The 19,518-nt window shown below is 36.6% G+C and overlaps 1 protein-coding gene across 8 annotated transcripts in view; it reads left to right on the forward strand.

Moving 5' to 3' along the window:
- Window positions 1-19,518, forward strand: part of FMR1 (FMRP translational regulator 1) — a 56,394-nt gene that overhangs the window by 23,113 nt on the left and 13,763 nt on the right. For 7 of the 8 annotated variants that reach the window (XM_043973844.1, XM_043973850.1, XM_043973843.1 and 4 more), the window contains exons 3-12: window positions 4,397-4,490; window positions 7,391-7,462; window positions 7,742-7,890; window positions 10,463-10,556; window positions 10,643-10,759; window positions 12,502-12,672; window positions 12,769-12,847; window positions 16,851-16,960; window positions 17,611-17,745; window positions 18,359-18,421. In XM_043973844.1, coding sequence (XP_043829779.1) covers window positions 4,397-4,490; window positions 7,391-7,462; window positions 7,742-7,890; window positions 10,463-10,556; window positions 10,643-10,759; window positions 12,502-12,672; window positions 12,769-12,847; window positions 16,851-16,960; window positions 17,611-17,745; window positions 18,359-18,421 — 1,084 coding nt within the window. The remainder of the gene's footprint in view (window positions 1-4,396; window positions 4,491-7,390; window positions 7,463-7,741; window positions 7,891-10,462; window positions 10,557-10,642; window positions 10,760-12,501; window positions 12,673-12,768; window positions 12,848-16,850; window positions 16,961-17,610; window positions 17,746-18,358; window positions 18,422-19,518) is intronic. The other variant, XM_043973849.1, reaches the window with a different exon arrangement.

The raw sequence follows: 19,518 nt of genomic DNA on the forward strand, positions 1-19,518 counted from the left end.
TAAAAATGTCAAATATCTGAGAAACCTATTAAATTGATATTATGTTCCATTGAGTAGGAGAGAATTTTTAGAGTAATTGTTGAGAAAAGAATAAAGAATGACAATAAAGTCAAACACTTTGTTTGGTAGCCTAAACACCAAATCAAATGTTTCATTGTCTTAGTAGATCTCTAGGTTTGCCTTGGAGTTAGAAAATATCCAGGTTCAAGTTTGACCTGTGACATAGATTGTTTTTATGATCCTAGACAAGTCATTTAACGTCTCTATAAGCCTGAAAGCTCTCAAAAGACCATAAGTTGTAGAACTTTTGGGGATCTACAGTGATAGAAGTAGTTTTACTCATTAGGAATTTATTCCCCATGTCAGTGAATTCACAGGTTTAGATTAGTTAAAATGTGATTTTATTCTTGGATTGATGATTACATCATAGTAAGTATTAATGACTACTTTCTGCTATTAGAAAGGGAAATACTCCCATCTGTAGTCTCTTGAGCCGTGGTTTGTTTTAAGATATTAGTGTTGGGGCAGCTAGGTGGTACAGTGGATAGAGCACTGGCCCTGGAGTCAGGAGTACCTGAGTTCAAATCCAGCCTCAGATACTTAACACTTACTAGCTGTGTGACCCTGGGTAAGTCACTTAACCCCAATTGCCTCACTTAAAAAAAAAAAAGATATTAGTGTTGAAGTTGGGAACTTTGGGGGCAAAAAAATAATTAAAAAAAAAATTTAAGTAGTAAAGTATGTTTTTATGACAGTCATTAGCATATTTAAATCTCAGGACAACGTTCACTATGAATTATGTTACTTACTGAATCTTTGAACAGTGAGGATATGTTAGTATAAGTTTATAAATGGGGTAAAAAAAATAGCACATTGAAGCTGGTCTTGTAGAAAAACTAACTATACTAGACCACGAGCTAGCACACCTTTAGCTCTTTGTACCATGATCAGGGATAAGCATCATCTTTGGGTGTTCCAGGCAGGCCTGTGGCATTTTTTTCTTTTCTTTCTTTCTTTCTTTCTTTCTTTCTTTCTTTCTTTCTTTCTTTCTTTCTTTCTTTCTTTCTTTCTTTCTTTCTTTCTTTCTTTCTTCCTTCCTTCCTTCCTTCCTTCCTTCCTTCCTTCCTTCCTTCCTTCCTTCCTTCCTTCCTTCCTTCCTTCCTTCCTTCCTTCCTTCCTTCCTTCCTTCCTTCCTTCCTTCCTTCCTTCCTTCCTCCCTTCCTCCCTTCCTCCCTTCCTCCCTTCCTCCCTTCCTCCCTCCCTCCCTCCCTCCCTTCCTCCCTCCCTCCCTCCCTCCCTCCCTCCCTCCCTCCCTTCCTCCCTCCCTTCCTCCCTTCCTTCCTTCCTTCCTTCCTTCCTTCCTTCCTTCCTTCCTTCCTTCCTTCCTTCCTTCCTTCCTTCCTTCCTTCCTTCCTTCCTTCCTTCCTTCCTTCCTTCCTTCCTTCCTTCCTTCCTCCCTCCCTCCCTTCCTCCCTTCCTCCCTCCCTCCCTCCCTTCTTCTTCTTCGCGGGGCAATAAGGGTTAAGTGACTTGCCCAAGGTCACATAGCTAGTAAGAATCAAGTGTCTGAGGCCGGATTTGAACTCAGGTTCTTCTGAATCATGGGCCTGTCTTTTTTTTTTTTTTTTTAGTGAGGCGAGATTGGGGTTAAGCGACTTACCCAGGGTCACACAGCTAGCTATTAAGTGTCTGAGGCCTGATTTGAACTCAGGTACTCCTGAATCCAGGGCCGGTGCTCTGTCCACTGCGCCATCTAGCTGCCCCATGGGCCTGTCTTTATCTACTGCACCACCTAGTTGCCCCCAAGCCTGTGGTATTTCTTAGGGAGAAATTGAACAAAAAAGAGAAAGGTGGTATTGCATAGTCCAATGTTAGCCTAATGTTGACTCTATCAAGTCTGCTTACTGTAGATTGTATGAAAAGCTGGAACTTGATCTTGTTTCTAGTAATATTGGTAATATATTGGAAGACTTCTGTGTATTACATTTTAATCCTTAATAAAGAGGTCTTAGATCCCTCAGTGAATAATGTTTTTTAAATTGGTCTTACTTGTTTGTTCCTGTTAACCTGGAAATTAAGAAAACAATCAATATAGAAGAAATAGGGTCTTTAATCGGGGCAGAGAAACTATAGCTCATGGTATCGCAAAGCTTGGAAGCTAGGAATACCCAAAGATGGGAACTGAGGACAGGGTTTTTGTGGGGTAACCGAACAAAAAGGGAACCAAAAGAGTCACATACGTACAACTACTTAATGTAAATGAACCTTTAACAAAAGAAACAATAGAACTGCTCCTAAGTTGAGTATAGATGCAACTAACTCTAAATTGAAACTACTTAATGTAGATGAACTCTTTTGCATAATAATCTTAAAGTGTAAAGTGGGGAAACTTTGGGAGGGGATAAATTGCTGGGGTTGGGGGGGGGAAGGGGGGAGGGAGGTCCATAAGTCCATCAAGTTAGACCCAAGCAATTCACCTGCCTGGGTAGGGTGGGGCTGGGTGAGGAATCAGTTTTCAGTAAATTTTGTAGTTATCATTCCCCACCATTAAACAAAATCCTGCCTGAATTTGCCATACGTGGGGCTTTTTAAAAAACTGATTTCTCTTGAATTTTCTCTTATTCTCTAGTCACTCAATCTGAAATAATAGTTTTTAAATACTGACCAAAATCTCGTTTATTATTGTGAATTCAAAAATGTCTATCTAGTGAATGTAATCATTGCTATGGGTTGTTATGTCAACTATTTTCTCTTTTTCCCAATCAACACTGCATTCTGTCAAAATTATCCCATCTTTAGCTCCAGTCATCAAGCTCATTATCTTCTGTAGCTACTATGTCTGCTGAGGGTAGCATTTCTGTCTTCAAGTGATCATCCTAGGAACTTGAAATGACAGCCAATTTTTTCTACTTTAAATTAGGGTCCATTACATGTTTGATTTCTTTTGTATGGCTTCATCATACAGTCATCACTGAATAGGTCCCTACTGAAGTGTTCTCTTCCTTATCTTTAACGTTACCTTTTCTATAAAAATTAGATTTACAAAAATACATTTGATTTTTAGGCTCTGTTATGTTCTGTTTTTACCTCTCTAGCCCGAAGAAATACCCTAGTACTAGTGTGTTTTAATGTCTAGTAATGTTTTCTTTAGAGTCTTAGCTTTACCTGCCATCCTAGCAAATTTCTTATCAGTTGTATCCACATAAGGTCATCAGTTTTAAAAAGCAGTATTTTATCCTTTTGGAAGCAACAAAATTACAAGAGTTGTAAAGTATTAGCACGCTGAATTAGCAATTTGCTGTAAGACCTCATTAATTCCGAATAAATGCTAATCCTAATTGCAGAAATTAGTGGTTTAGCCTTCAAACACATATAAAGTCACTTCTTCATAAGATAGTGTAAAGGTAAGCTTTTCTTTAGCTGTGGCCATGACCAAGTTATGATAAATTCTGAATTAATGAGGTTTTATTGCAAATGATCTGTTGGCTCACTGATCCCTAATTCATTATAATGTCTCTACTTGAGGGGGAAAATCCTAGCATTGCTTAGCATCAACACCCAAACTTAGGTTTGGCAGCTTTCCCAGTGGAATCCGTATGTTGTTTTTGCAAAGTTTATTTTTTAATGCTTTATACTTTTGGGGATTAAAAAAATGATAAACTTTGCAAAATCACTCATTGTTTTAAAAAACAAACCAGAAACAAAAACACGCCACTTACCTAACTCCTATAGGCTCTCTTCATCGGATTTCTGTGGCTGATACGACCTCACCAGCACAGTGCATGCTAGAACGTTGTACTGAACAGCAGCTAGGAATCCATGGCAAGGCTTGACCTCGTGGGACCTAAAAATTAAGGGGGAAAAGTGAGTTTGAAGTTGCTAATGTGCCAACTGCCCCAGGTTGCTTGGTTAGGGCATTTAGCACTTGTTTCTGTCCTTGTTGGAATGTGGTTAAGGTTCTTTAGAAGGTCAAAAGCGTGTCTGCTATTACTAACACTTGTACTGATATTTACTAACTTCTTGAATTAAAATTTTGAAGGAAATCCATGCTTTGTACTTAGTTTAGAACTTTGAGGAGATGAAATCATTGAAAAAAATTATTTAAAAAAAATTGCCATGCTGCTTTTTTGTGGTTAGGAAAATACTATAGTTGGAACTAAAAGGCTACTGTGCTGCATGCCTTCTTCATTGGAGTGTCTTTCTACTGCCCTTCTAGCATAAAATTGATCATTTTAAAAACACTTGCTTTCATACTATTAAAAAATTGGAGGGTTACATTTAACCAAATATGGCTTATTTTTATTAGAATATTACATATACAGTGGGAAGTGATCACTATTTGATTTAAATGAGAAAAATATTTGAATGAATGGATTTTTTTTCTTTTTTTTTACAGTTGGCAGCCGGAGAGACAGATTCCATTCCATGATGTGAGATTCCCACCTCCTACAGGCTATAGTAAAGATATCAATGAAAGTGATGAGGTTGAGGTAAGTTCCCTGCTCTTACTTAAGTATAAGAAGAGTGGAAAGTATTTGAGATCTGTGGCTTGTTGAATTTTTATATCTTTTCCTTAAAATCTCTTTAAATGGTATTCCTTGATGGTTAGATATTTTCTCCCCAGTTTATGGTCACATTTTAAAGAAAAGTACAGATCTCTAAAATTTTGTGTGAGCAGTGTCTGGAATGCCCAGTCTTCTGTTACCTTTGACTCCTTAGCCTGCCACAGCATTTTCTCCTTTTCTAGCAGTATGTGGGTTAGAAGACCTGAGTCATGAGCTAGTTCTGAAGCTACAAAACACCATTAGGCTTTGAAAGCTTCCCAAGACATCCTTGGGAAATGGCAGTTGAGCAAACTTATCTTAGGTCCCTTGTGGTTTTTTGTATGTAGTGAAAACAATCATTTTGTTAAAATGATAGCTTATTTTACCTTTCTATTGCTACTTTAAACAAATTTGGTATATGAATATCGGTTTTACAAAACAAAATGTTAGTTCTACACAAAGGCTCTGAACTAAATTACTATAGGATTCCTTTAAATAGTAAGCTCCCTTGGTGCATTTGAAATTATTCAGTTTACAAAAGTGTGACATATACAGTGTTGAGAGAGCCCCATTATTAATTTGGGGGGGGGCAATGGGGGTTAAGTGACTTGCCCAGGGTCACACAGCTAGTAAGTGTCAAAGTGTCTGAGGCTGGATTTGAACTCAGGTCCTCCTGAATCCAGGGCCGGTGCTTTATCCACTGTGCCACCTAGCTGCCCCGAACCTCATTATTTCTAAGGTACATCCTGTGCTCTGAAATATTTGTTTCTTGTACATCAAACTCTTGGGAAGAATCAAATGCACAGTAATAACTAAATTGCTTATATTGTGATTATATAATTGTATTCACAGCGCCTAACACATAGTAGACACTAAATAAATACTTGTTGATTGGTTGATTTCCCCCTCTTGAAATTACCATTGTATTTGGTACTTTCCTCTTGGCCTTTAAATCCTAGCTTGTGATACAGTTATGAGTATATTTGTCCTTTCCCTCATCCTCTAAACTATACTGGCTGTGACTTCAGTGGGATATGATAGGTAAGAAATGTTGTGCTATTTTGGCCTGGTTTAAGAGAAGTGCAGCATATAGAACAATGGAGGTAATCAACCTGCTCAGATCACATGTGAAGGAAGGCACAGTGCAAGGCAGAGGGTGGAATCATTTCATATGAGGGCCACATTTTAAGATGGTCAGCCCTAAGCTGAAGAGCCTCTAGAGGAGATTTCACCAAGATGGTGAAGGCCAGGCTATGATAGCTGTCCTCCAGGTTTTTGGAGGGATGCTATGTGGAAGAGGGATTATTACCCTTATGCTTTTTGGCTTATGCATTGGCTTTGGTGGAATTTGTAAAAAGGCAAATTTAGCTTGATGTCCTGGGGGGGGGGGGGGCACCCTTTGTAATACTTCAAGCTATTTGAAAGTGTAATGGCTACGTTGGGAAATGGGCAGTGGGCAGTTGGTGGTTCTTCACCAGAGGTAGGTCTTCAAGCACAGAAGAATGCTGGAAAAGGGATTGTTTTTCCCATGTGGGTTCATCTAGACAAGGTCTCTTCCAATTCTGGCATTCTGAGTGCCTGTGGCTTTAGATGTGTGAGGCGATTTTAATTATGTGTGACCTAACGTATATTAACAAAGGATAATCAAAAGATTTTAATACTGTTTTGCATTTAAAACCCTCAATTGGAGCATGTTTGTATTTTCTGTTGTGAGACATGCTCTCATTCAGCTTTTGGAAAAAAAAATTCTCGTTTCCAGTATACTCTCATAGAACTTACAATATATCTTGATTTAGACATCACCAGTGCCTAAGTTACACTTCAACAACTCTTGAGGCATTGTGTTGTGTTTTAAAAAAAAGAACTGAACTGGTTGTCCAGAGACTTGGGTTACATACAACCCTTTCCTGTCACTCATTCACTGGGCAAGTCACTTCATCTTCCTTTTTGCATTTCAGAGAATAGGACTGCTGGAAATGAAGAACTGGCACCTGTGGAGTTTGGAAATTCTACTTTTTAGTATAGTTGACAGTCTGGTTCTTCCCCCATAGGCAAATGCTGCTGTTGACTTACTCTCACTAGCCCAGAAATTTGTGTTCTAAGAAATAGTGATAGATCTTGTATTCCCAGCACTGGTCAATCTGTAGCCAGGACATACCCTAGCCCGATGATGATGTTGACCAACTATATCTATAAGATGTTTTGCTTGGAGTTCAGAGTATATGTGGAATATCTTTTTCTCTTTCCGAAACCAGTAGGCTTCACTCTCACATGAGCTGTTAGCTCTCGTTGGTATCATGTTGGCCTGCAGAGCAGCTGGTTCAGAAAAGAAATTATTTGAAATGATTATTATTGTGTTAGTGTAGAAGAGCAGCTGCAGCATTCAAAGGTTGTGGAATGCACAGCTGGGGGCAGGTCATGTTATTGGGGTATCTGTGCTTCTGGCTATTAGCCAGAGGGTAGGTGTACGACATTGTGGGTTATTGTTTATATTTTAAAAATACTTTGCGCTAGCATGTCAAGGAAAAAAAACATTCTAAATTATATACAGATTTTTACATGGCTAGTCAGTATTTATTGAGCATTTAGGAAGTCCTCAGTATATTATTGAGTGCCTTAGAAGGTTACAAAAGAGTGAAAGGACACAGCCCCTTCCTCATGGGAGTTTACATTTAATCAAAGGAATATTTATTTAAGATTTATACTGTGTATACTGCACTGTTGGCTGTTAAGCTAATAAATTTGAAACATTGAGTTCTCACTCATGTTTTCTTTGATTTCGAAGTCTTTATTTAGATTTTAAAGTGATGTTAATCAGAATGTCTTCTGTTTATCTTTACATGTAGGTTTACTCGAGGGCCAATGAAAAAGAGCCATGCTGCTGGTGGTTGGCTAAAGTCCGCATGATCAAGGGCGAGGTAGGGAGGCCCATAGGTTGGCAAAATGTATACTTCCATTATTCTTTGGTGTATCTTTGTTTCTTGATTCTTACAGAGCTAAAGTGATTGCAAAGTATTTTAGATTTAGGAGCTTCTAGTGTTTGTGTTTGGTTTTAAAATTTTAAAACAATATGATTTTTTTTTCCCACTCAAAGATTTTCTTTTTAGTGCTTTAGTCTTGATTTCAATAGGCATAAGAAATATCTCCTACTTTTAAAATGATGACTAGGAATGATTGTTGTTATTGTTTTCCCCCAGTTTTATGTAATAGAATATGCAGCCTGTGATGCCACTTACAATGAAATTGTCACAATTGAGCGTTTAAGATCTGTGAATCCCAACAAACCTGCAACAAAAGACACTTTCCATAAGATCAAATTGGAAGTGCCAGAGGATTTACGGCAAATGTAAGTGTGAAGCTATCTGGTTCAGAAAATGCTACAGGTACATGCATGCATGCATGCATACATACATACATACACACATACACGCATACACGCATACATGCATGCATACACACATGCATACACACATGCATACACATGATGTCTATTTTATGCACACATGTGTGTATATATACATTTGGTTCAAATTATAAATAAAACATAAAATTACTTGAAATCGGTTTTAAATTTGTTGTGATTCAGGAAGTATTTTCTGCTTCTCTACTAAAAAGACCACAAATCTAGTTTATCAACTCCTTTGATATCAGCTAGGAATTTTTCTCAGAAAACTGGGAAATGGAATGGAATGATTTTTCCATCAGATTTGATTATGATAGCATCTAGAAGTGTTATTCTTCTGCATATTATTTGCTTCTATCACACAAATATCTGAGGCTAGTGAATTTGAAATTTGGAATATAATTTTATAATCCTGTTGTTGGAGTAAATTATTAACAGTACTAAAATCAACTTTGAGCACTACAAAATTAAAACTACAGAAGGGGAAACCTAATGCAAGTGGCCTAGCCTCTTTGAGTCATTTTCTTTACCATTTCTATGGGAAGATTGGACTGACATCTCTAAGGTCCATTCCAGCTATTCTCTGATCCCCGGACAGGTCAGCCTTTTGTGTTATTTTAATAGTAAGTAACCCTCTTTGATGTTTGTAAATAAATAAATCTTGAATAATTTAATGGGAAAATAATTTTTAAAAATTCAGTCATAGAGTATGTAGCCAGTAATAGGGAATGGAAATGCATTTATTTTCCCATAGGAACTAAAGTTTGTGTCTTTCAAAAATTGTCATACTTCAGAATTAGTGCTTAGAGGTGTTGTTGTAGGATATAGAGACATTCACTAGATAAGGTTGAATCACTATATTGGCTAGAGAATATCTCAGCATAGTTAGTGGGAAATTGAAAACCTAGAAACAAATTACTGTTGAAGAAAATTTTCATATGTAATTTCTGAACTAAGATTTATTGAGCAAATATACTTGAGTATGTGCTTTGTGCAAGTCACTGTATCAGGGGCTGTAAATAGCCTTTGTGCACAGAAATAATGTTTCATGCATTTATTTTCTTTGTTTCCCCTCCTCATACATAGAAGAAATAAGTCAGATTGTGAGTTTCCATTTCTTTCATGTGTTTAAACAAAAAGACTAATATTTTCAAGGAAGGCAATAACAGAATTATGTCTCCCAGTATCAAGAAACATAATTGAGGAAAGTGGAAGGTACTCCCTAATCCTTGTGGTTTTTGTCCCCTATAGAGTATCTTAAGGCAAAACAATTTTCATGTTCTGTGGTTTGGTATCTGTTGCCTTATCTTAAAGCTTTCCCAGAAGGATAAAGCTTGGTTCTGCCTGTTTGTTGGCATAGAATCACCTTAAGACCAAGCAGATACCTCCAAATTAAGAATTTCTGAACTGATTTAAAACAGAGGTGAGCTTCTCAAAATTTCACCTAAGGAAGTCTCACTGAGGGATTTGAATTTTATCCCCCCAAAAAAGAAGTTAACTGATAGGAAAATTCAAAGAACCAGGTTTTTTGCCTGTATGCTATGAAATAACTTGGGGTTTTTTTTTTCCCTTTCCTGCTTATTCCATCCTGAATAGGCTTCTGATTTTGGTCTCGTTAATGCAAAAAATGACTGTTGTCAATAGCAATGAAATAGCAAGGGTTATAACAAAACCAGTTATTCTGGCCATAGAACTGCATGATAAGTGTAGCTTCATGACATTCACTTAGATAAACTAGATTGGTTGCAATGGAACTAAATAGACAGCTCTTACTCTAGGTATGGTTCTTTTCTCCTCCTCCTCCTCCCACCCCATAGAAGCTTGGCAAATGAAAACTCCTTTGGGGGATTAAATATTCTTCTTCCTAAACTTTGCCTTGCTGAGGCAGTGTGTGGAGAATCTGAGTATTACATTTTCAGGACATTGAGAAGCTGAAGTGTCTAGAGAAGGGCAGCTAAGTTGTGAGGTTCCTCAAGGTTGTGCCAAATCAAGATTAGACGAAGGAATTGGGAATCCTCAGCCTGGACAAGAGAAGAAACAATCATGGACTTGTGTTTGAAGGGCTGTCATATCCAGAGCATAAGACTTGTGCTTGGCCTCATAATTAGAAGCAGTGGCTGGGAGTGTAAAAGCAGCTTTTTGGTTGAATGTGAGGCATAATTTGTATAGAAAGTCCTTTTGGAAGAGATCTAAATAACCTTGAAGGGGAAAGCATTTATTTAGGGGCCTTAAAGTAAAGGCTAGAGGACCAGGCTTGCTGGATGGATTGATGGATGGATCATTATGGAGCGGATCATTATTCAGGGATGGATTGGTCTGATGAGCCTCTGAGGTCACTGCTAGCTTAGGATTCTGGGCTTCTGGGAATAACAAGTACACTGAGTTTTTAATAGAAATGTAATTGCCTTTTGGCTTGTATAAGGCAAATATAAGAAATCTATACATTAATGTGTTAAATGTATACCAACGGTTGCTAGTTCTAGAGATCAACTTAACAGTATAATGTTATTACTAGGTGTGCCAAAGAATCGTCACATAAGGACTTCAAAAAAGCAGTTGGAGCTTTTTCTGTAACATATGATTCTGAAAATTATCAGCTTATCATCTTGGTAAGCGGGCTTACCTTTTTCCATTTTTAGTTCATTTTAATTCAGTGCCTTTATTTTAATAATGATTTTATGGAATTTAATCATAGTCCATCAGTGATGTAACAACAAAGCGGGCAAATATGCTGATTGATATGCACTTTCGAAGTCTTCGAACTAAGTTGTCTCTGATACTGCGAAACGAAGAAGCTAGTAAACAACTGGAGGTAAGTTGCTTTTCTTCTGTCATTTGAGTGACTAGTCCTAGAAATGCTGAAGATATAGATAGCGAGAGAGTTGGATATTGACCTTTGATAAGTGTATTTTGATTTATTTTTATCAAGTGCTTTTTACCTAGAACAATTAAAGCAGTGTTAAAAAGATAAGAAAGTTTGAGTTTGCATGTCTTTTGAGATATCAGGTTAGGCTTTTCATACCAATTGAATGAGCTATGTATCTAAGCATATTCCTTCGGTTATTTGTTTTTTATTTCTAATTAAGCCTGCATTTTAGTCAGTTGGCAGAAATCTAAAAACAGATGTTAAAAAATGACAGAGTATTTTCTTGATTTACTATTTCATTTGTTTAAAATCGATTTTACTTAATTACTCCTTCAGTAATTTGTATTGACATATATTACTGTGTTTTCAATGATAGTACTGCCATCTACATTGTTATAGATTCTGAGTAAATCTGTATAGACTTTTATGTCAGGTGAAATTGATCATTATTGAATTTTTGGATTTCTGATTATGAATCGTTTCATTTTGATGGTGGTTGGGGGAATCCCATGCAAATGAATAACCAATGAAAAAGACAAGGTGAGGCATTATGAGGTGAGACCACACTGAATGAGAGGGCTGACGCCTTCCAAGACTCCTTTTGTGTCCTGATTGAGAATTGCAGAAAAATAAAGGGATGAGTAGTTGTCTATCTCTATCAACATGTGCATCTAATTTTGTTAGTTTTCTTAACCTGGTAGAAGCTATTTAGTTAGTTGGTTTTCATCTTGTTTCAACATGATTTCTTTGTTTGACTAATTTTATGGGTTTTAAAAAACATCACATAACATTTAGGTCAGAGTAGTTGTAGTTTGAGTAATGCAGGAAAACTATACCATGTTTCTGTGAGTTGAAAAATGTAAACATCTTCTGAAATGACATGTTTCCAATTCTACCCTTTGTTGGCAGAAAGAATACTGAACTGGGAGTAAGAACCCTGGAGTATTGTCTGGGTTCCATTAATGACCTTCAGCAAGTTTCTTACTCATTTTTTCCTTGTTTCTTCTTTTGAGGCTCTTCCCACTTCAAGAAATTGTGGGGTGTTAAGATATTTTTGTGTAATTTGAGCTTCTTTCATACCTGTGGTGATTAAATATCTTCTGGTGTAACGACAAATGGATCCTTTAATTGTTAATTTGTGCTCAAGTGATTATTTCATTTGCTGCTTGTTATCTTTTGTGTCCAGCATTTCAAAGTGCACATGAGTCTGTTTCCCTTCTCTTCTGTAAAAGAGTTTATAAGCTTTCAGATAGTTCATATTTAAAAAGATAAATACCAGATATGCTTAATTTTCCTTAAATAATAATGTGAGATTGTGATACATTTTTATAATTAATTGTGGTTAAAGAGGCCCATTATTTCCTGTGAGTTGGCTTTCCAACTCGGCTTCATCGAAAGACTTTAACTGTAATTTTGTTGTTAGTTATGGCAGAATTGTCAGGTAAAGTTAAAAGAAGACAACATTTAGATTTATCAATTTTCTTTCCATGCTTGTAGTTATGCATCTAATAGTAATCACATAGTAACTTAAATGCATATTAATGCTATGAATAATATTGTTCATTTTGATAAAAATTCTTAATCGCTGTTTGGATTCCTTTGCAAGCAAAATGGTGCTTTAGATTTTGCATACTTGTATGTATGTATGTATGCCCTTGTATGTATGCCCTTGTATTTGTTTTTTTTAGAGTTCAAGACAGCTTGCCTCAAGATTTCATGAACAGTTTGTTGTCCGTGAAGATTTGATGGGTCTAGCAATTGGCACACATGGTGCTAATATTCAGCAAGCTAGAAAAGTACCCGGAGTCACTGCTATTGATTTAGATGAAGATACTTGCACATTTCATATTTACGGAGAGGTAAATAAACAGTAGTCTCCTTTCTGTTTTTCAAATAAAAACCTGCCTTTTACTTACTTGATGTCTTGAAACTTTATGTCTACTTCTATATCTTAGGATCAGGATGCAGTGAAAAAAGCCAGAGGTTATCTTGAGTTTGCAGAAGATGTAATCCAAGTTCCAAGGAACCTAGTAGGTATGTCCTCCTAGTATGTCATAGGAGTATGACCATTGTTAAGTATTGTAGCAGTAAGTACCGTGGAGGATTTACACAACTAAATCGTTGGCAGGTATGGATGGGTTGGGATCTATACGCACGTCCTCCATGGAATGGATATCAAAGGTCCATTTGAGTACTGGATTATATAGGTGGAGTTGTGTTTTAATGAGCTTCAGAGGATATCAGAATTAATTTTCTATCACTTTTGTTAAATTAATAAACTATTTTTATAGCATAGAAGTCCTCTAAGGTTTATAATATTTGTGTCAAGTAAATTTATATGTTTGCAATATTTATGTCAGGTAAATGTTAGGTATATTTACAAGCATTACAAATTGGGAGATGATTTGCAGAAGATGTCTTGGTAGTTCTAAAAAAGTAGTACCCAAGAGCGAATACTAAGTATAATTAGCCTTTCTGCCAGAACTCTGTTTGATGCCAGTGTGTAGTTTGAGTAGAGAAGACCAGGAAAGGGCTGGCCCTAGGATCTCATTGGCAGAGGGAACTCCTGGGTGAGGAAACTTCCTCTTCAAGGCCAATTGGCACCTTCTTGGCAACTTATTTTATCTTTCACAGGGTAAAAAACAAAGTATCTTTTAGCTTTGGAGCTTTAAAAGGGCTAGATTCAGTACCAGATCTAAAGTGAAAATAAAGTAAAACAATCATTCCCAGGATTTTGAATATTTTTGTTCCACAAAGGAACCTCTTTCACTTCAGTTATTATTCATCCTGAGTTGACTAGGGTCCTGTCATTGTATATACTTCCCTCCAGCCTGAGCACCCACAATCAGGATCACATTTTACTTTAAAAAAAGAGAAAGAAATATGAAAACATTGTATTATAGATCTTATTGGGCCAAAAGGGTGACATATATTTTAGAGATTAACTGGTCTATGGACAAGGAGTTATCTTTGCTTCCTTTATACATGATTTATATTAAAAGACTTGTATTCCTATCAGCAAGGTAGTGAGTGTCATTGTAGGCTGTTAGCTGGAATCTAGAAATAATCTCATACCTAAAACTGGTGCCCGTGATCTTAATTAACTGAAAATTTTCCCTGTATAAGGAGAATGGAGAAGCCCAGATGAATAGTTTATCTGGACACACCTGCTGAGTAAAATCAACTTCATAGCTTTGAGTTTTCAAGTACAATAGTTCTTTGTTAAAAGCTTTGGTTTGCTTTGTGAATGTTAGCAATCATAAAGTATTCTTTATGTTACAATTGGCAGACAAATCGGGGTGGGAGGGGGTTGTGATGTGGCCAATTCTCTTTCTAAGCCAGACGGGATGATTTATGATTAAGTGATCAAATATTTTATGGAAAATTTAATAATTATGTTTCTTGAAATTTGACTCATCCTTCGGGGGGCGAGGGGGAGGTTCCCCATTTATACCCTTGAACAATTGATTTCTTTCATTAGCTTTGGTTAATATCACATGCTACTTGGTATTAACAAATAACCCGAGATCTTAATAGAAAACATTGCCGAAGTTGCCCTTTTCTTCTTTTTTACTAAAATTGTTAATTCATTTTCAAATTTAATTGTAATTCTGTATAACAAGAACCTACAAGTGACACAATTAGGGCTCAGACTGTGAGAAAAGGCTACGTGTTTGTAGATGAAGAAAAAAACCCCACAGCCTTCTAAGTCAAGGGAGGAGTTGGATATTTGAAAGGAAGGAGAGTTAGAATCATGCTCAGGGAGCAGTGCCAGCAAGGGATGTATTATATAGGAGGGAATGATAAACCACTAGTTCACAGAGCAAGAAGGTGATTGTCTATTTTTCAGAGACTGGAATTAAGAATAGGAGAAACAGAATATATCCTCAGGGTAGAACTTATTCTCACTCTGTAGTGTTGGGTGGCTGATATCAAATTTGTGGCCACATTTCACTCCTTGGGTGGAGGTTTTCATAATCCCTGCTCTTTTTTTTTTTTTTTTGGTGGGGCAATGAGGGTTAAGTGACTTGCCCAGGGTCACACAGCTAGTAAGTGTCAAAGTGTCTGAGGCTGGATTTGAACTCAGGTCATCTTGAATCCAGGGCTAGTACTTTATCTACTGCGCCACCTAGCTGCCTCCTATAATCCCTGCTCTTTAGGTAGCCTTTAGGGCTTGGGGGAAGCATTTGAATATATTCAGAAACGTGATGCTATCCATAAGTGATCTTTGAAAACTTTTAAACTTGTATAATGTTGCTAATAGGTGTGTGTTTTAATTGTAGTTCCTTCATTGTCCACCATGAGACTAATTCACAGTAACAACAATGAAAATATGAATCTCTCAAGTAAATATGTGACAAACTTATAAAAGGGGGAAGAATCATGTTCATCTGATAGCTTTAGCATTTAAACAAATATTAGTGATTAATCCATTTCAGTACCATTTTAATGGGCTATATGCTTACTTGAGGATTTCACAGGAAATCTGTACTAGTTTGTAAATTATTCCCCCAAGATGACAGTCACCTAAGTTGGTATAGTCAGGATTTGAACTTGGGTCTTCTGACTCCTAATTCAGTGTTCTTTCCACTGCATGGTTCTGCCAAGAGGTAACATAGGTTAGTGCAATGGTGTTGGGTTCAAATAGAAATGGGGCCCACTTGTCTGTATATAAGGATCCCTGTGAGCTGCAGGTTGATTTAGATTCAAAATATAATGTTAATTATTTTTTTGCATTGTTATTTATTTTACTAAATATTTCCCAACGACATTTTAATGTGGTTTGGGCCTCACTGAGGAATGTTGTGAGTGACATACATGTTCAGCATGTTTAACACTACTCTGGTGTAGTAGATAGAACAGAGAGCTGACTTCAAGGCCTGCCTCTAACATAACACTGGTCGTGTGACTCTGGGCAAGTCACTTCCTCTGTCACCGCTCTAGAAAGACTTGTAAGATTACAAATTGCTGAGAAGGTGCTGAAATGGAGTAGTTAGAGTGAACTTCCTCACTTGGAAGTTACCTATGCCAGTAGGGATAGAGTGTATGTTTAGGGTGCTGGAATAGATTAATGGGTAGGGCACTGGGCTTGGTGTGAAGAAGACCTGAGTTCAAATCCAACTTCAGACACTTACTAGCTGTGTCACTAAAAGCCCTCTTAGCTTCAGTTTCCTCATCTGTAAAATGGGGAAAACCACAGCACCTATCTGCCATGAGATAATATTTGTAAAGCACTTGCTTTATAAATGTTTTCTATCACTGTTCTCATCATCACTGAAATCACAGGGCCAGTTTGGTAACCATAGAAGGTGAGATTGCTTTAACGTATTGGCTTCAGAGAGACCTGAGTTCTCACACCACCTCTAACACTTAACACTTAAGCTGTATGTTACAGGTCAAGTCACATCAATTCTCAGTGCCCAGTGGGATTCCCCTAAACTGCAGGGTTGAAGCCAAGGCTGGATGGCTCCTTGTTGGGGTTAGGAAAGAACAAGTTCCTGGTCAAATACAGGCTGGACCACGTGGCCTCTTGGGTCCCTTATAACTCTCAGTCTGTGGTAACTTCTTCAAGCCATTCTTTCAATGTAGTGTTGGGCTCTTTTTATTTTAAAATTTACAGCATAAATTTTAAAAATTTACCACAGGCAAATAATTTAAATTTACATAGCAAATGATATTTAGACATCAAATCTTGAATTTCTTATCAAATGGCCCCTTTTTTGTACTTTCCCTTTCATAGACTTACTTATGCAGAAGAAATGCTACATAACAACACAGTACAGCAGATACTCGGTTTGAAACAATTTTCCCCATTTTTGTGACTCTTAATAAACTATTCAGCAAGTGTAGATTGAACTGAGCAACTGGTCTAGGCCCAAAGGAATGAATAAGGCTCACTCTTTTTTCATGTAAAATTACTTGATTGAGTCAGGATTATTTTGCAGTTAATACAACAAATAAGCTGTGGACATAACTAAATAATCGAATGTAGAGTGTTTCTTAACTCAATATGATTTGTTCTTTATTTTACCTGTAGGAAAAGTAATAGGAAAAAATGGAAAACTGATTCAAGAGATTGTGGACAAGTCAGGTGTTGTAAGAGTGAGAATTGAGGCTGAAAATGATAAAAATGTTCCACAGGAAGAGGTAATGTTTTGCTTACATATTTTAGTTATTCAAGTTATCTTATAAAGCCACTGGGAGGATGCATAGACGTAATGTGCATTTAGGGTTCCTGATTAAAATTAATTTCTTGACTGCAAAGGAAAAAAAAAGGATGTGGAATTTGTTTTTCTGACTTACCATATTCTGCTTAATATTTTAATAGTATCTCGTGCTTTAAATTTACATTTGGCATATTAGTTTCTCTTCTGTAGCTCCTTAAGTTACATTTTACAGTCCTTAATTTCCTTTTCACTAGCATTTTGCAAGCATGTTTTCTTACTCAAAAGCATGTTGGTTTTCTTTGGATTAATGTGTGTAACAGTATTTCTAGTTAAGGAACTAACAAGTACCTAACTTCTTAAGTATTGAAACTGTGTTTTCTTGTGAAAAAATATTTCAAAGTAAAGTTAGTTATGATAATTCATCTTGAATAGTAGAATGATGTTTATAATTTATATAACTAAATCATTATTTTCTTAATATTTCTGCTTCTACATTAATTTATAATGCTGCATGCTAAAAACTGTTGTTCATTTAAAGAAACTAAGCCATTGTTGTGATGTCAGATTTCAATAAGGTTTTAAATGTTGGTGCTTTTTTCTCTCTCTTATTTTTTTATTTTCTTTGCAAAGGAAAATAAACCACAAAACCCCCCACCTTCCAATAATGCAAGGGTTGGATCTAATTCCTCAGAAGAAAAGAAATACTTAGATTTAAAGGAAAACTGCACTCATTTTTCTCAGTCCAGCAGTATAAAAGTCCAAAGGGTAAGAAATATTTGTCACTTTGAATTAAACTTTAAAGAAGGAAAAAAAACCACCTCCCTTCCATTTCAGTTATGATTCACAATTAGTGTTTCAGTTAGATGAGCTTTGATGAAAAGAGGCTTATAGTCCTCCGGTGGGCCCTCCTGCTCTTCATGTCATATGTTTCCCATCTGATCACTAGTTTATGAAGTTTCACAAACTAGAGCATAATAGCTACTTAACAGTTGATTCACAGTGACAAATCTTATGCTGCGAACATACGCTGCTGGCTTGAGCTTAATGGGCAAGTTTTTCTTTTGAGGATAATTTGTTGTAATGCCCTCTTTAATATTTTTCAACCATAGTAAGATAAAACATGCTTTTTATTGATCTCCAAACAAGCTGCGAATTATAGGTGTGCCAGTAAGTACCATATCACCACAGTTTCCAAACTTGTTGAGGTTTTGAAATACTTGGGCTCCCCCCCCTTTTTTTTTTTTAAATTCAACCATGTATAATTTCAAAAAAAAAAAACAACTTGAAATGAAAATCAAAGTCTTGAGTTCAGGATTCTGTGTATCGTTTGTTATAGTTAATGATATCACTAACACTTGCATTCCTTACACTGCTTTAGGTGTTAGTGGTTTCATCAATTGTAGCAGGGGAATCGCAGAAACCTGAAATCAAGTCTTGGCAGGTAGGAAATCAATCACCCTTGTTGAAACTACATTGAACTTTTTTTTTTTGTTGTTGTTGTTTCCCTTTTTTGGTCCGAATGCAAGTGTGTGTGCGTGCGTATACCATATGTGTATGTTGTGTATGCACTGGACCACAAGGGTTTATAAATTAGGACAACAACCACAAGCTGGGGAGGACATATTTTATTGTGATTCTCACAATGGATATGGCTCTTACTTTATTTTTTTGGTTGTTGTTCCTGCAAAGAATTAAAACAGTTGAAGCTGTAACTTTTATTCCCTTGGGGTACTTACTGTGAGAAATCTATAATTTTATTTTTAGAAATATTCCAGTAGAAGCTAACATCAGGAACTTTTTTTTCCTCCGAATTTAGACTTTTGTAATACTTTTATTCTTTAGGCAATCCCATTTTAGGGTAAATCATAAATCATGTGATTAAATAGCTTTTGACAGCTGTTAGATGGTTTGTTGGAATCATCTAAGAGAATTGTCTGAATTCTGGATTGATTCCTGATCTCTCCTCCAACATATTAGGAACTTGTAAATTTATTTCTAGTGTTGACTTCATTTAATAAAGATTTGCTGATACGTGTTTAAATTTGAATTACTTTGGATATAAAAGTCAGATTATTTGTGAAAATTTATTTTTTCTCCTTGCTTCCCTTCTTCTTTGCAGCTTGCATTTTGTCCATTCTGTCACTTCATCTTTATTATCTAAAAAGTCAATTTAAAAATGCAGTATAATAACGAATAAGGCCAGTGAGTAAAACAAGGGAGGGGACTGAGGAAGGAAACAGCAGCATCAGGAAAAAGAAGCAGTTTTGTTTTCTTGATCACCTGTTCTGGGGCTTAATGGGAGGAGTGAGTAATGGCCAAGAACATAAATCTCCTTAGTACAGATAGTGTTTGGAGACCTGGTGCAGTGGAGAATGAGAAGAGGTGGGAGTGTATTTGGTGAGGCATACCAACAAAGATAATGCAGAAGGAAGGAAATCCCTTGGTTTTGTTGCCTGAGTGAGCGTGATATCTGTGTATATATTATAGGAGGGAATCCTTCAGTGAAGGGGTTGATTCCCATTGATTGGAGAGAGGGGT

This window comes from Dromiciops gliroides, chromosome X, assembly GCF_019393635.1.
Source record: "Dromiciops gliroides isolate mDroGli1 chromosome X, mDroGli1.pri, whole genome shotgun sequence".
Lineage (NCBI taxonomy): Eukaryota > Metazoa > Chordata > Mammalia > Microbiotheria > Microbiotheriidae > Dromiciops > Dromiciops gliroides.